At 33.0% G+C, this 16,339-nt stretch overlaps 1 protein-coding gene across 1 annotated transcript; it reads right to left on the bottom strand.

The window, feature by feature from the left end:
* Positions 1 to 6,671: 6,671 nt before the first annotated feature.
* LOC145617277 (zinc finger BED domain-containing protein RICESLEEPER 2-like) lies at positions 6,672 to 10,024 on the bottom strand. Its single transcript, XM_081671976.1, has 3 exons — positions 9,848 to 10,024; positions 7,259 to 9,314; positions 6,672 to 7,159 (listed from the first exon to the last, which is right to left on the bottom strand). Exon 2 carries the CDS (start codon positions 9,300 to 9,302, stop codon positions 7,503 to 7,505), a length of 1,800 nt encoding a protein of 599 aa, XP_081528102.1. The 5' UTR covers positions 9,303 to 9,314; positions 9,848 to 10,024; the 3' UTR covers positions 6,672 to 7,159; positions 7,259 to 7,502.
* Positions 10,025 to 16,339: the final 6,315 nt, after the last annotated feature.

The raw sequence follows: 16,339 nt of genomic DNA, 5'->3' as shown, positions 1-16,339 counted from the left end.
TTCAAATTAATCATCTAAAGCATACTATAATGAAGTTCTAATAACTATTATTAATGGCAAGTTGCCTTATTCATGCTAACTATACTCTAAAAAAAAAAATATCTCAAGGTATCACATTGTTGTTCCTATTCTTCTTTTCATCATAGTTATTGATATCAAAGTCGGGATCCTTTTCATCATCTGAATCTTCAATAGTTATGTACTTGTGAAGCGGATTAGGATTCCTAGTAGCTCTTTTTCCCGCATTTGGATCTTCCAGTGGTGGTTGTAGCCATTCAAGGTCATCCTCATCTGGAAAGTCAATAAGGGTATAGTCCTTGAACATTCTGTCATAAGTGTTAATCTTATGCTTCTTATTCTTCGCAGTTTTAAACTCATGTAAATATTGGTAGTCTTCCTCATCAGGATTATCTAGCGTCATAGTCCTTTCGTACCTCTCTAAGGTATCTTCACTTCGCACATCATTCTCATCCTCAGACATAACAATAGGGTTGTTCCTAGTAGCATTATTCGTGCTTCCAGACGTGCTTACTGAATCACTCATCTCCTTTCTACGTCATCCCAACGCAACCAACATACAAAAGCATAACACAAGCACATCACAAAAAAAACATCAATTAAGACATTAATTACTAAATGTTAGATAAATAAGGAAAATGACACTCCAAATGACAATAAAATGTAAAGGTATGTATGGAATATGCATGCATTCCCTTCTTAAGTCTACCCAAAGCTCACCAAGTAGACAAAATAAACTTCAAAATCATTTTAGATAAAACATTTCAAACATACCAAGTTTCGAAAAATCACTTTAGCCTTTGAACTTAAATCCTCAATGTTAGTTAGTTAGTTAGGCGCCTAAGACATGTTAAGCTAATTGGCTTTTAGTGGTAATTAAATCTAAACCTAAGCTCCCAGATACCACTTTGTAACACCCCAATAATTCTCTCTTTAAACCTGTGAGAAACCTGTAAATAACCTGTACAAATCCAAGAGAATTACTGGAGTGCTACCGCCACGTGTTCAAACGTTAAGGCTATTACAAAAGTTAGCAGCGGAAAACCAAAACAGTTTAAATAAACCTCAAAGCAAAGTATTACAAGTTGGAACCTTTAAGGCCCTTATTCAAAACCCAAAAGCATAAGTAAGTAATTAAAATTCAGTGTTAAAACAAACTTAAACCAAAAGAAATGGTGTCAAGTGGAAACGAGTTAAATAAAATCAAACTTGCAAGAAATGCGAAAATAAGCAACCAACTCTCTACTCAAGATCCCACAACCCTGATGAATGCTGCATGTGAGAGAACCTGTGGTTATTCTGCTCCCCAATATTACAAGTGTAAAAATTGGATCGTCACAGGGTCATTTGAAGGCGAAGGCCATGACCAAGAAGGACACACACAAAAGCACGCAATCAGCAAAGCTGAGTACATACAAGCTGCAAGTAAAATAAGGAAATACTTAACATGCTACTAATAAACAATCATACGCATAAGTAGATCACAAACTCAACACACGACTCGATTATTTAATTTATTAAGACTCCACTAGCTAATAGTAGCTAACTCATTTCAATTTATTCATTGGATTTAGCAACAGACAAGGTTGTCCAACCCATGTCCCATTTGGAACATCAATAAAGAAAAACCCCATGCCTCCTTTCGGAAACATCAATAAACATCCAACGACCACGGGCGCGACTCCGTGACCGTAGTTAGTATGAGATCTCACCTAACTCCTAGTTTTATAAAAAAAAAGTATTTGAAATAAGAGACTCGTAGATCAGACGGCCTCGAGAAAAGTACACGGCTAATACCCCATGTACCCCAACCCCTGATTGTCATTACTCCAGAAGTGCACCAATCCAGAGTTTTATTGCTCATCCATCTTGCACTTTACGTGATTTACAGGTTTAGACTTGGTGATGACTCACATGCATAACAATTCAATCAATCCAATGTCAATTCAATCAAGTAAAACAACTTTTCAATTTCAATTCTTGATTTATTAGTGGCAAGCAACATTTATTATTCATTCCTTTACTACCTCGGTGTATAAACACCTTGAGTGCATAAGGCACCCCAAACTTACTCATCCTATTTCATTAAATCATGAATGAGTAATGATTGAATCATTTCACCAATCACATACCTTTGCCTCTAAGCACACCTTGCATAATTAGTACATAACCAATAATTGCAATAATAAATAATGCACATCAAATGAAATTCACAATGTATAACCATACAATTTAACCCAGTCATCCCTAGACATGGTACTAAGTTCTCGATCCATCCTTAAACATGCACCTAAAAGCAAGGTTTTGTAACTTGTACGTACCTTGAGTAAACGATTCGATTGGCCACTTTAAAGACTAAAAATCGCCTTCTACAAAGTCCTCTCCTAAACCAAATAATAAGGAATAAATCAATACCAAAGCAATTAAAATTACAGCAATACTAAAGTATTTAAAAACCCCTCAAACCATTAAGATAAAGTCCTTAAATTAATCCAATTAGCCAAAATTAATAGTACAACATCCCAACTACAAGTTTAGGTGTTAAAATCATGAAAATATAGTGTTTAATAATAAATTACAGCAACTTTAGAGTGGTAAAATAAATCTGAAAATTTGGTTTAAGCATATGAAATAATCCCATAAGCATAATTATTTGAAATAGTCATTATGTAGCAAATTAGTGTGTTAAAAACCCAAGAATATATCAATTCAATGCAATTAGAGGCTTCAAAATAAAAAACATAAAATCTGAAAATTATTTTTAAGGTTAGAATATAAAGTTCAAAGCTTTTTCAATCACAAAATACTCACAATAATTATTTTATAGGTTTAGAAGCATAAAAACATGAAATTAACACTACTTGTTCATAAAAATTGAAACTTTAATAAATCTGAAAATTTATATACAACCAAAATAATCATACTTTGACATACTTTGAACATAGAAAAATTAAGTAACTTGTTTAGTACGTTAATAAGCCTTTAAACATGAAAAATCAACACTTTAATACCCTAAATTCATACATAACCAAATCTGAAAATTTATATAATAATTTAAACGTACAAAAACCCATAAATTTATAATCTTTTATAATCTAAACATACTATCAAACTATAATAATAAGAATTCATAAACAAAATTTAATAAAGATCAAAACTTTAATTAAATAAAACAAGAATAAGAGAAGGAGAAATAAGGGAAGGAGAAGGGAAGAAGGCAACTGTTGGCTGGGCTGCTGGTGGTCGGCAGCAGGCAGGCGGCGGCGGCAGTGGCGGCAGTCCGGTGGTGCTGCTGGCGGCAGCACTGTAGCAGCAGGTAAGAGTTTTTTTTTTTTTTTTTTTTCTTCTTCTCTTCGTGAAAGGCAGTAGGAAGTAGGAGAGTGTTTCTTTTTTTTTTTTTACGTGAGATTTGAGGGAGGAGAGCTATAAGGGTTTTTATTTTGGGCTTTTTAATCTCCTAATTAAATTAGGATTGGTATTCCTAAATAGGCTAGGATTATTAATAAATATAAAAAAAAACACTACTTTATTTTAAAAAAAACTTCCATAAAATAATTTATTTAATAAAATTACCATAAATATAATTATAAGAGTAACATATAATTAAATTATAATTAAATTATAATTTGGGGGATTACAACACCGCGTAGTCATATTAAAATTTGTGAAATGCTAAAGGTCACAATATATGACAATTTAAAAAAATACTCTTGTAATTTTATGTGGATGTGTTAAGTAATTAAAGATGATAAAGTGGTGGTCATAATATTGGCCGAAGGCCCGAAGCCTATAACATAAAGGCTAATCCGAAGACGTACATTTAACATGACAACATAGGTTTTTCATATATCAATGAAAAGTATAGTAAAAGTAAGCTTATAAATAGTACAAAAGTCAAACTATTGCAATTGTAATTACTAGTATTATGAAAGATAAGAAGTAAGTTAATAGAAACCCTAGCCTCTCTTTCCTCTCTTCTCTCTCAAAAACCCTAGCCTCCATTATTAAATATTGGAGGGGCTTTAATTCCATCGATTTTTATCGGTGGAAAGCCCCAATCGTATGTTTTTGTATGCTTTTTCTATTGTTTTAGATTTACAATAACTCTTCCTCTTTTAGGAGGAATTTTTCTTCCTCGAAAGAAAGGGTTTTTCTTCTTTTTTAGGAGGATTTGACTCCTTTAAAAGACCGGGTTTTTCTTCTCTCTTTTGAGGGAGGATTTGTTTTTTTATTTCATGGATTCCTATAGAGTTGTTTCATGGGTAAAAATTTGTGCGGGATCAAAAAAGAGGTTATTATTTCGATTACAATCTAGCGAATCAGACGAAAAATTTCTGCACGGCTACAACAGATCAATAGACCCCCTCGCCGATGAAGGCTTTAAATCACAACGATATAAAAGAGGGTATAAAGAATGTACGATTTGCAACAACGATCGTAGCTTTGCTTTTGGAATGTTTTTATTTGATTTAATTATTATGTATTTATTAGATCTAAATCTCTTTGTAGATGTCGTATGACTTTATTTATGAATCAATTTTATAAAAAAAAAAAAAAAAAAAAAAAAAAAAAAAAAAAAAAAAAAAAGTAAGTTACTAACCATAGACCATTGAGTTGGGCTTTGGGTCAAAAAGAAGGCTACACTTGGGCCGAGATTTAGAGGCCGTGACAAACTGTAGTATATTAAATCACCCTTTAATTATGCTGTTGAACTTTTATCTTGACTTGAGTTGGAGTGTGAATAATGCTTGGTGAATATCGACTATATTTCATACCTAAAAAATGAAAATGCTAAGAATCATGAAGAACAATTAGTCTAAGGTGCACCCTTATGCACCTTAAATAGGTGTAACAACGTAGCCCAAAAGCCTAATTACACACAACCCAATTAAAAAAAAAGCCTAAAAACTAAAAAACACGGAAACTGCAATACACCCACCCACACCCAATACATCCACCCACACCCAATAAATATAACGTCATTTTCAAACTCAAAAATCTTTTTCTTCTATATGATTTTCTCTCTCCTCTTTTTCACTTTCTCTCTCCTCTATTTCATTCTTTCACTAAAAAATTGCAAAAACTTCAATGGACATTAGGAAAGAGATGCAAAATCAAAAGGATCCTTCCCAAAAAGGCAATTTTATATAAATTTCACTTAATTTTGTTTGAATTTATATGATTATCACTTAATTTTGTTTGAATATTGTTCGAAATTTATTATTGGAATTGTCAAATTAATTAGTGAAATCAAACGGATATTTTATGTTCACATTTCGATATGCATATGTTTATATTTTGAATTCTTATGTTCATATTTTGAATCCGTTTGTAAACTTTTTGAAATGCTTATATTCACTTTCTAAATTCATATGTTCATATTTTTTTATGTATGTGTTCACCTTATGTAATGCTTAATTATGTACATACGCATTAAAAAATGAACCAATGCATATGCTCATATTTTGAATCCATATGTTCATATTTTTAATACTTATGAATTATGATGCATATGTTTCATAATCATATTATTTTTATTTCTTCAATTTTTTATGTTCATAATAAAATGCCTTAAATTCATAATAATATTTTATATGTTCATAATGTAAATATTCATAGTAAATATTTGTTGTTTTCATTAAGTCTATTTATGCATATCTTCTCTCTCTTAAATGCATATGATCATATTTTTTAAGCATATGTTCACCTTTTAATTTGTTATATTCACTTTAAGGAAACCAATGCTTACGTTCATATTTTGAATTGTTATGTTTATTTTCTGAAATGCATATGTTCATATGTTTTATGCTTATGTTCACTTTCTAAAAAGCTAATGTTCACATTTAAGGGAACATATGCATATGTTCATATTTTGCATGATTATGTTCATTGATTAAAAAAAATGCAGAAAATCAAATGAAATTCATACACAAATGAAATTGATCGAAGCCAAAAAAAAAAAAAAAAAAAAAAAATTCAATTCATATGAATTCAAAAAATCAAATAAACAACCAATTCCATATTGTAAGTAACATATTCAATCGTTAAATCGAAAAAACGAGAAAAATAGGAAAAAAAAAAGAGGAAAAAGGAAATAAAGAAGGAAAGAGAAAAAATAGAGTATAATTTGTGAATTCAAAAATCAAATAAACTACTTTCATGTTGTAAGAAACAAATTCAATAAAAAAAGTGTAAAAAAGGGGGAAAATTAAAAAAAAAACAGAGGAGAGAGAAAATAAAAAATGAAGGAGAAAAATAAAAGAGAAGAAACCTAATGTTCACTTTCTGAAAAGCTAATGTTCATATTGTGCTGTTGTTACACCTATTTCTAGGTGCATGTAGGGGTGAAAGTTCGGTGTTCGGTTTGGTTTTTGGCCCAAACCGAAACCGAACCACCTTAATTCGGTTTTTTGATTTTAGAAACCACACCGCACCACTTTACTTTAGAAACCGAACCAAACCGAACCATATTTATTTCGGTTTCAGAATAAAAACCAAACCAAACCGATTTTTTTGGGCCTCTTTTATTTGGGCCAATAATCTGCAAATTGGGCCTCTTTTATTTGGGCCAATAATCTGCAAATTGGGCCTCATTAATCAACACACTAAGTCGCTATTCTCACTAACACAGCAAGCAGTGCAAATTAACAAAATAACAGCAAACAAATTTAGTCCAATTCATACAAAGTACAAACCAATCCAAATCAAACAAACTTAAGTTTTCAGTTTAAACAACAAACTAACAAAGTATCAAATCAAACCAATCAATCCATACAAACTTAAATTAAACAAGTTTTAACAGAACTACTTAAGTTAAACATAACATGATCAACATTCAACAACATTACAGCCAGCAGAACAGCAGAACAATAGCAGCAGCCAGTAGAACAGATCGATCCAGCAGGCAGCAAAGCAGTAGCAACAAAACAGCAGAACAGTAGCAACAGAACAACAAAATAGTAGCAGCAGCCAGCAAAACATCAAAGCAGTAGCAGCAGAACAGCAACACAGTAGGCCAGTAGCAGCAGATCAACACAGCAGTGGCAGCAGATCAACACAGCAGTAGCAGCACAGAGCAGTTACTCAAGTATTTCGACCACTTCATCAATTTTAGCATCACCAATTGCCATATTCTTCATTTCTATCATAATTCAATAAAATTCACAAGATAAGAAACCAAAATAAATATATATACATAATGAAAAATAATTAACTTTGATTAAATGTTCTTATATTTTACCTTCTTCAAGATGCTCAACTTCCTCTAAACACTCTTCAATACTTGGGAATGGTGCAGCACGTAACCAATTTTGAGCACATACCAAACCTTCCACAACTCGAGGAGTTAATGAACTCCTAAACTGATCTAGAACTCTGCCTCCAGTGCTGAAAGCACTCTCGGAAGCTACTGTCGACACAGGGACGGCAAGAACATCTCGTGCAATTTTAGCAACAGTAGGAAACCTTGAACTATTGAACTTCCACTAGCTCAAAATGTCAAAATCATCCACATCTTCAGCCGTATCCTCCTCCAAATATTTGTCTAATTCTATTTTTGCATCTCCATCTCTCTCACATTTGTGTTTCTTATACTTATTCTTCAAGACCTCTATCTTCTTATGTTTGGGAGACATTGGAATTTTTTCATCACTACTTGAAGCCGTTTCCACCTTATTCCCATCACCATTTGAAGAAACACAATAATCCTCATATAAAGCATTCATAACTTCTTTCACATTTTTAACCAACTTAGATGCAACAATAGAATCATAGATTTCATTTATCATCCATTCAACATAATCAAGTTTATAACGAGGATCAAGGACAACGGCAATAAAAATCAAGAGGTTTATTTTTTCTGGATCACCCCAATACTTTTCATATTTATCTTTCATTCTACAAGCCATAAGACACATATCCGGATCATCACTTGACACCAAATCATTCAAAAGTATACTAACACTCACCAATTCATGAAAAAACAGATTCGAAGTGACATATAAAGAGCCAGAGATATGCATGGTCAAATCATAAAAAGCTTGCAGAAATTCAGAAAATCTTCTCACATTGTTCCAGTCATCGGCATCAGGGTTGCCCTTACCATCCCTCTCACTCAAATCAAGTAAATAGTGAGGGTCTTCCTCAGAATACCTCTCAAAAGCATCCTCAAGTTCAATAGCAGCAGATAACATCAAATAGGTGGAGTTCCACCTAGTGGGCACATCGAGGCACAATCCCTTTTTAGTGTTGATTTTTTCATCTACAACACATTTTTTAAACCTTTGCAACCTAGCAGGAGATTGTTTTATAAACCTAACAGCATGCCTTACACGTTGAATAGACTCATTAACAGTTTTCAACCCATCAGAAACAACCAAGTTGACAATGTGTGCAACACAACGCATGTGAATGAAACGACCCTTAAGAACCCCAGTTTTCCATCCATTCATTTTCCTTCTCAAATACCCAATTGCAGTATCATTTGAGCTAGCATTATCAACAGTTATACACATGACTTTTTCAAGCCCCCAATCAAGCAAACATTTTTCAATTTCTTTGCCAATATCATCACCCTTGTGACTAGAAATAGGACAAAAATTCAGAATTCTTTTGTGTAATTTCCAGTCATTATCAATGAAGTGGACAGTCAAGCACATGTAATTGATTTGTTGTATAGAGGTCCAAGTATCAGTGGTTAAAGAAACTCTTGAATTACATTTCTTTAATTGATTTTTCAGCTTTCTTTTCTCAGTTAAATAAGTTTCAAAACAATCTTTTGCTACTGTAATTTGAGAAGGAACATTAAATTTAGGTTCCATTACACCACAAAAGTGTCTAAAACCTACACCTTCAACAAACTTAAATGGAAGTTCATCAACAATTACCATATACGACAAAGCTTTTCTAATACAACCAGCATCAAATTTGTGGTATGTCAACCCACTAGTACCACCAGCAGCACTTGTTACTTTAGCACTTTTGAATGAAAGCAAACTTTGTTTTGAATCTTTAGGGGTGTTATAGGGATACTTACGACAACGGTTAATATGAGCCCATAACACACTAGTGCCGTTTTTCTTTGCCCCGCACTTGTAGCTCATCCCACAATACTTGCAAGTTGCCTGCCTTCTAGAAGGTAAGTCTTCTTTCACAAAATGCTCCCAAACTTCAGACCGCTCTTTCATCCTCTTCCTTTTTACACCTTCTTCTTTTTTGTTACAGTCAGATTGGTCAGTCTCAGGTTCGAGTTCAGGGTGGTCATTGACACCCACATTGGTTGCCATTGGCCTAGGAGTCTAGGACATAAAAAACAGCAACATAAGAGCAGAAAGTTAATAAAGGAAGAGGATGAACATGCAATAGCAATCTAGCAGTCTAGCAGAGTAATAGCAAAGCAGAGTAATAGCAAAGCAATAGCACAACAACAGAGTAATAGGCTAATAGCAAAGCAGTAGCACTGTAGCAGTCTAGCAGAACAGCAGAAAGTTAATTCCCACAAATTGAACATGCAGTAGCAGACTAGCAGAGAAATTAAACAAACTAAAATTCCCACAAATTAATTCCCACAAATTAGTACAAACTAAAATTCCCACAAATTAGCACAAACTAAAATCGCAATTCACAAATTAAAATCGCAGTAGCAAGTAAAATCGCAAGTTAAAATCGCAAATTAAAATCGCAATTCACAATTGAACATGCAGTAGCAACGATTAGTAGAAGACAGGAGAGACTAGAGAGCAAGTAAGTAGAGCAACGATTAGCACTTTAGCAGAGCCTTAATTAGTAGAGCAACGATTAAAATCGCAAATTGAATTCGCAAATTGCATACCTTAATTAGTAGGAGAAGACAGGAGAGAGAGAAGCAGGTGGACCGTTGACGGTGGTCGCCTGGTGCCCTGGTGTACTGGACGGTGGTCGGAGACTCAGAAGAGAGGAGAGGGGACGAAAGAGTGGAGAAAGGCTGAGAGGATTAGAGGAATTAGGGTTTTTTATTTTTCATTATATAGGGTATTTAGTTTTGGGCCAGGAAGGGGTTTTGTAGGATTGGGCTTATAATTCGGTTTGGTTCGGTTTTGTTCGGTTTTTCAATTTCCCGAACCGAAACCGAACCGAAAACCGAATTTTTTTTATTTTTGATACCGAAATCGAACCACCCTCCCAAAAAATCGAACCACATTCCTTATTCGGTTCGGTTTTTCGGTTCGGTTCGGTTTTACACCGATTCACTTTCACCCCTAGGTGCATGAGTGTGCACCTAAGAATATGTACATGAAGAAATTAGTAAAACGCAATAATATTAAACAGACGATGAAGATCTAAACAAGCAAGCCCAAAACAACTACGGAGTAATTAGCTTTTAAATAGTAAGCAAATTACAGCCCAATACTATCAAAGCTAATGATCATTTTGTAGTCATTTTGTAGTGGACTTTGCCATCTACTCATGAATGAAGTTTGTTTTCATAGGAAAATTTAGGGGGAACTTAAAAAACAGTAAAACACTCGTAAGGACAAAACTCTTACAAAAACTGCTAGAGGATTAACTCAACCAAAGGCTTAATCTGATAGTTGAGGCCCAATATTGATTTATATTCTGTATCGCGACCCTCACACATAAGAGGTCATTGGGCTTGAAATGTGGATGTAGCATGGGCCCTATCATTTCTGGTGTGAAATATTCCACTTGAAAGTGGGTTGATGAAATTTGAACTTGTGACCTTTGAGTCACAATAATTTTGAATTCTGATACTATATTAATGGACCATATAATATGTTATTACTCTATAATAAACTTTAGTTGAAGCCTAATAATATGTTTATATACTCCATCAAAAACCATATAATCTTTTGTTATTCTACTAGGTTAACTGTGCGATGCACGGTTTAAATAATTAAAAACTTACTTGTATGTGTGTAATATAAATATTTTAAGCAAAACATAATAAATCGTGATCGATCCCTTTAGTTAGATTAATTAAGATAAAAAATATTCTAATTGCCTTCATAGTTATAATAGAATTTGTAAAATAGCATTCGTTTTTGATTCATTATAAAAAATTTGAAGAATTGATATAGAGGGAAAAAAATCCAAACTCTTCTATCACTAATAAATTGTATAATTAGTCATTTTTAGTCATAAAGTCTTTTAAAAAAATGTATAATTAATCAATAATTTTCAAATATTAGCTTTAATTTGAAAAGGAAAAAAAAGAGGAAGAGAGAGAGAGAGAGAGAGATGTCACAAATAGTTTAGGAGGGAAATTTTTTTATAAGAAGGTGACACATATACAATGGTGATGTCAGCGGTAATTACTTTAGTATTAGTTAGTTATAGATTATAGATACTCGTATTAACCTTCGATATATATACACTATTTTAGAGGGTGAGCTATAATTTAATTGGTTAAAACTTTCCTCCAATCGTCTACCCTTATAGCAATATAAACACTAAAAAAATACATCAAAGCATAGAATTGTGTATAACCGGTTTACAATAATGTTGTATATCCGACTATTTTTACTCACTAATACGAAGTATATATCAATGTATATTTTTAATATTTTATATTTACTCATTTATAACTTTATTCATATCGGGCAACATTTATGTTTTTCCAAGTGCTGAATATTATTATTCATTGTTCCCTACTAGATAATTTAGATGTCTCACAAGTCACAACTTCATAAGTCATAAGTCATAAGTCATAACACTCATAAGTCACTGTTACTCGTAACATGCATAATAAGATGGGAAATCACATTGCGTATAATATAAAATGGAGTTGAATGCCCGGCAGTCCGGCGTCACATGGGTTATTTTGAATCATTTTTGTTCGTCAACTTCATTTCACATTCTTAAGTTATGGAATAATAATTCTTCAAAAAAAAAAAATAAAATTATGGAATAATAACATACTTTCTGAATAATTAGGCATGTGATGATTTTCATTGGATGGATCAGAGGTTTTTCAGTGCGGCAAGCCACATGGTGCGGCAGGGTTACTTGTATTTTAGGGTTACTTGTATTTTGGGGTTACTTGTATGGGTTACTTGTAGGGTGTTACTTGTATTATGAGGTTACTTGTATCGTGGGGTTACTTGTATGTGTTACTTGTATTATGAGTAACTTCAGACCAAAATCCCATACCAAACCAGTAACACCCTATAAGTATCCCCTGATTAAAACCAATAACAGCCATACAAGTAACCAGTAACACCTACAAGTCACCCCTGACAAAACCAGTAACACCCTACAAGTCACCCCTGACAAAACCAGTAACACCTACAAGTCACCCCTGACAAAACCAGTAACACCTACAAGTCACCCCTGACAAAACAAGTAACACCCTACAAGTAACCCTTGACCAAAGCCAGTAACACCCATACAAGTAACCCCATAATACAAGTAAAATCCCATACCAAACCAGTAACACTTACAAGTCACCCCTGACAAAACCAGTAACACCCTACAAGTAACCCTTGACCAAAACCAGTAACACCCATACAAGTAACCCCATAATACAAGTAACATCTACAAGTAACTCCTAACAAAACCAGTAACACCTTACAAGTAACCCCTGCCGCACCATGTGGCCAGTCGTATACAAAAATTTGTATGGATATATAGTTTTGAAGGTTATATGTTTCTAGAAAAATTATGATCGATTTACTTTATATTATTTCATTGTTTATGCTCTTATTAGGTGTGAATCTCTTCATTTGATTTTTGCTAAATTAAAATTATTTATACTGTAGACAATATTTCATATAAACTTTGTATGTTATTAAATAAGGTGATTGCTTTTCTCTATCTTATATATATGTTCTATTTTTCACAACATCTAGCTAGGGATGTCAATGGGGCGGGGCGGGGCGGATGTTGGCCTTCCCATCCCCATCCCCACCTATCATTTTCATCCCCATCCCCATCCCCATCCCCGCGGCGGGTCTAATATTCATCCCCATCCCCGCCCCGGCGGGTACAACTCCAAAACCATCCCCGCCCCACCCCCCACTTGGATATCCATCCCCGCCTAATCCCCACCAAATACCCGCCTAATCCCCACCCAAGACCCACCAAATTTCCGTGTCTCAAATACACAATCCTACATAATTAATACGGATTATAATATTAAAAAAAATATTCTTAATATTACACACATTTTTGTTTATAACATAAGTGTAGTACAAAATATTATAATTAATATTTATTTCACGTAATTATTTTTATAAAATAATATAAAAGTATATGTGGGTATGAGGTGGGGATGGGGCGGGTACGAAGTGGGGCGGGTGGGGCGGGTACAACTTAAAATCCACCCCCGCCCCATCACCCATGGCGGGTATCGTTTTCATCCCCATCCCCGCCCCACCACCCACCAAACCAAGACCCATCCCCGCCCCACTGGGGCGGGGATGGGGCGGGTCTCCTACTTGACCCGCCCCACTGACATCCCTACATCTAGCATGAACAAGCTGATTAAAATTTCATTTTTTTTTTTTGGTGAAGTGATTAAAATTTCATAAATGAATGTAAGTTAGTTGATTAAAAAAGTTTTAAGGGTGGTATTCAATATACTATAATAAATACTAGTACTACGTATATGAATTTAAGACATAGTAGCTGTGACAAATAGTATGTGTAATAATAAAATTGTAAGGCACGTACAAAAAAAAATGTCAATTTTCAAGTATATATCCAAATTGAACTTGTCAATTTTTGAACAAATTTTCCTGGTCACAAATTCACAATATAATTCTTTTTGAAAGCAATTCGAAATATAATTGTCGTATTAGAATTGGTTGATGATAATTTTTTTTTGAAAGCAATTCAAACAACGAAATTGGCATTAATTTTGGCAATAACTGGCGGAAGTGTTTTATTTTATTTTATTTTATTTTATTTTATAAGGTCTTGTACAATTACTCGCTCAAATAATTAAGGCACAATTCTTTCAAAAAAAGAAAAATAATTTTTTTTTTTAAAGCACAATAACTCACTAGAACTCCGTATTGTTGACGAATGAAGACTTGAAGGTATTGTCAACATTGTCGTCCGTGACTAATACACTGAAACATATTGCAGAAATTCTTAGTATGACGTACCAACTACTCCGTATGTATAAAATTTTTCATTGAGTTAATGAATTGTTGATCACAATTCTCATCATGCAAAAATAGGGCAAAATATCTAAGTTAAATATGAATATTTTATACGGAGTATTAGAAAAATGTTTATGTATTTTGTGTAACGGTATCAATGTGTCATCGATACTTTAAAATTATACTCGTATTTGTTAGACATAATCAACCGTTCGTCATTAAACATCTCTTACTAGGTATAAAAACTTGATTGATTGAGTTTTGTTTAGACACTAAAATATTACAATGAATGCATCGTTCACTTTCGTGTGTTTTGTGTGCGGCTGACCACATCATGCATGTAGCAGCTTGTAAAATAGCAAAGTAACACCTGTAACACTAATTACCAAGTTCCCCTGTAATCATGACCGAATAATTAACCTCTATAACACTAATTACTAAGTTCCCCTGTAATCATGACCGAATAATTAACCTCTATAACACTAATTACTAAGTTCCCCTGTAATCATGACCGAATAATTAACCTCTATAACACTAATCAAGTAATCCCTATAACACTGATGAAATAACTCCTGTAACACTAACCAAGTAATCCCTATAAAAATTGGCCAGCCACATGAAGTAACCTTCATAACTTCATGATGATGACCGTCGCATATTAAAGTTGGTGTTTTTCCTTTATGGGAGACCAACATGTAGATTTTTTTTTTGACTAGAACATGTAGAATTTTATAAGCCTTAATATAATTCCCCCCTGTATATACTTTTTTTTTGTTAGGGAAATTCCCTGTATAAACTTAATTGACTGCTGACTTATGAAATCATTAATTAAGTAGTAATTGGTGCAAGCTTAGCTAATTATGTTCAATACTTCATGCTAACATGTGCTTATAACTATATTTGTCTAACTGCTAATCAATATCTAGCTTATTAACCTTCACACCAACTAATTAATTCACGTTAATATATACGCCGACTTTTTATAACTTATAAGTTTATTTTCATAAATCACAAGTCTTAGAGCAACTCCAATGACAAGCTAATTGTCAAATTAGCTTGTCATACCACATAAGCTTTTAAGCTAATTGTCATTTTAGCTCCAATGGCTAGCTAATATCTTACTATTAAAATGGACCAAACCTCCTTAATTTTTGTTGTTAAATTTCATTTTATTTATTCTAATTTGTTATATTTTAGAAGTTTTTTCCCAAGCAAATTAGCTTGACACTAGCTAATTGCATTTTCTAGCTCCAATGGTTAATCGAGTAGTTAGGGATTAATATGTTGCAAGCAAGTCCCTAGCTAAGTAGCTAGTACAACCATTGGAGTTTCTCCTTGATTAATGCATTAAATGAAGAAGATTTGGTGAGTTTACTACAGGAAAATATAAGGTAGTAAGGGTTGTGAAATTATGCAAGACAAAATTATGTGAAATTGTGAATTACAAGTACTTCGTGATATTTTGTTTGACTTGTCTTGTCTAAACTTATTTTATTATAACCTTATGAAATTACGGAAACAATTTAAATTCATTTAATTAGTAACAATTTATTTATGTATGCAATAGTCTTTAAAAATCTACTTCAATTTGTATGTTTTTAAACTGTATGAAATAATTATGTGCAAGGGCTTGGGAAAAAATGACAATTTATAACTTATTTAGATGAAGAAGGTACTTTATGTTTGCTATGAAAAAGCAACCATGTTCTATGTTTTAGTTTACTAAGAGATTGGAACATTCATCAGCATTTTGTGGACCTCTCATGTGGAACAATCTCATCTACTAAAATTCATAGAACTTGTTCTAATAATTTATGCCGAAGACTTAGTCATTAGTGTACGTTCATGCATCAATCATCTAAATATCATTATTTCAGATCTAATCACAAACTCTTTTTTTTTTTTTTTTTTTTTTTTTTTTTTGAGGGGTCTAATCACATACTTAATTAAGTACACACAAAGGCAAATATTCAATTATTTTCCCTTACTTCAAGATTTAAAAAGACTAAAATCCAACATCTCAATTTACCCTTGCACCAAAAACAATTCACCCTATATATTCATCATTCGTATTATGAAAAAAAAAAAAAAAAATTATATTTTTGCATTATTCACAATATCTTTTTCTCCTCTAGAAATTGGGGAATTAAAAAAAATCCGTCTTTTATACTTCTTTTAGCAACTAACAAGAGAAGAAATGTCCTAAATTTCCCTTCAAT

This window comes from Chenopodium album, chromosome 3 (genome assembly GCF_948465745.1).
Source record: "Chenopodium album chromosome 3, dcCheAlbu1.1, whole genome shotgun sequence".
Taxonomy (NCBI): domain Eukaryota; kingdom Viridiplantae; phylum Streptophyta; class Magnoliopsida; order Caryophyllales; family Amaranthaceae; genus Chenopodium; species Chenopodium album.
The sequence above is the reverse complement of the archived record's forward strand: the minus strand, read 5'-3'. Positions and strand labels throughout refer to the sequence as shown.

What these genes read in the sequence shown, in the direction of transcription:
- LOC145617277 (XM_081671976.1), bottom strand. Translation starts at nt 9,302, where the DNA reads ATGGCAACCAATGTGGGTGTCAATGACCACCCTGAACTCGAACCTGAG.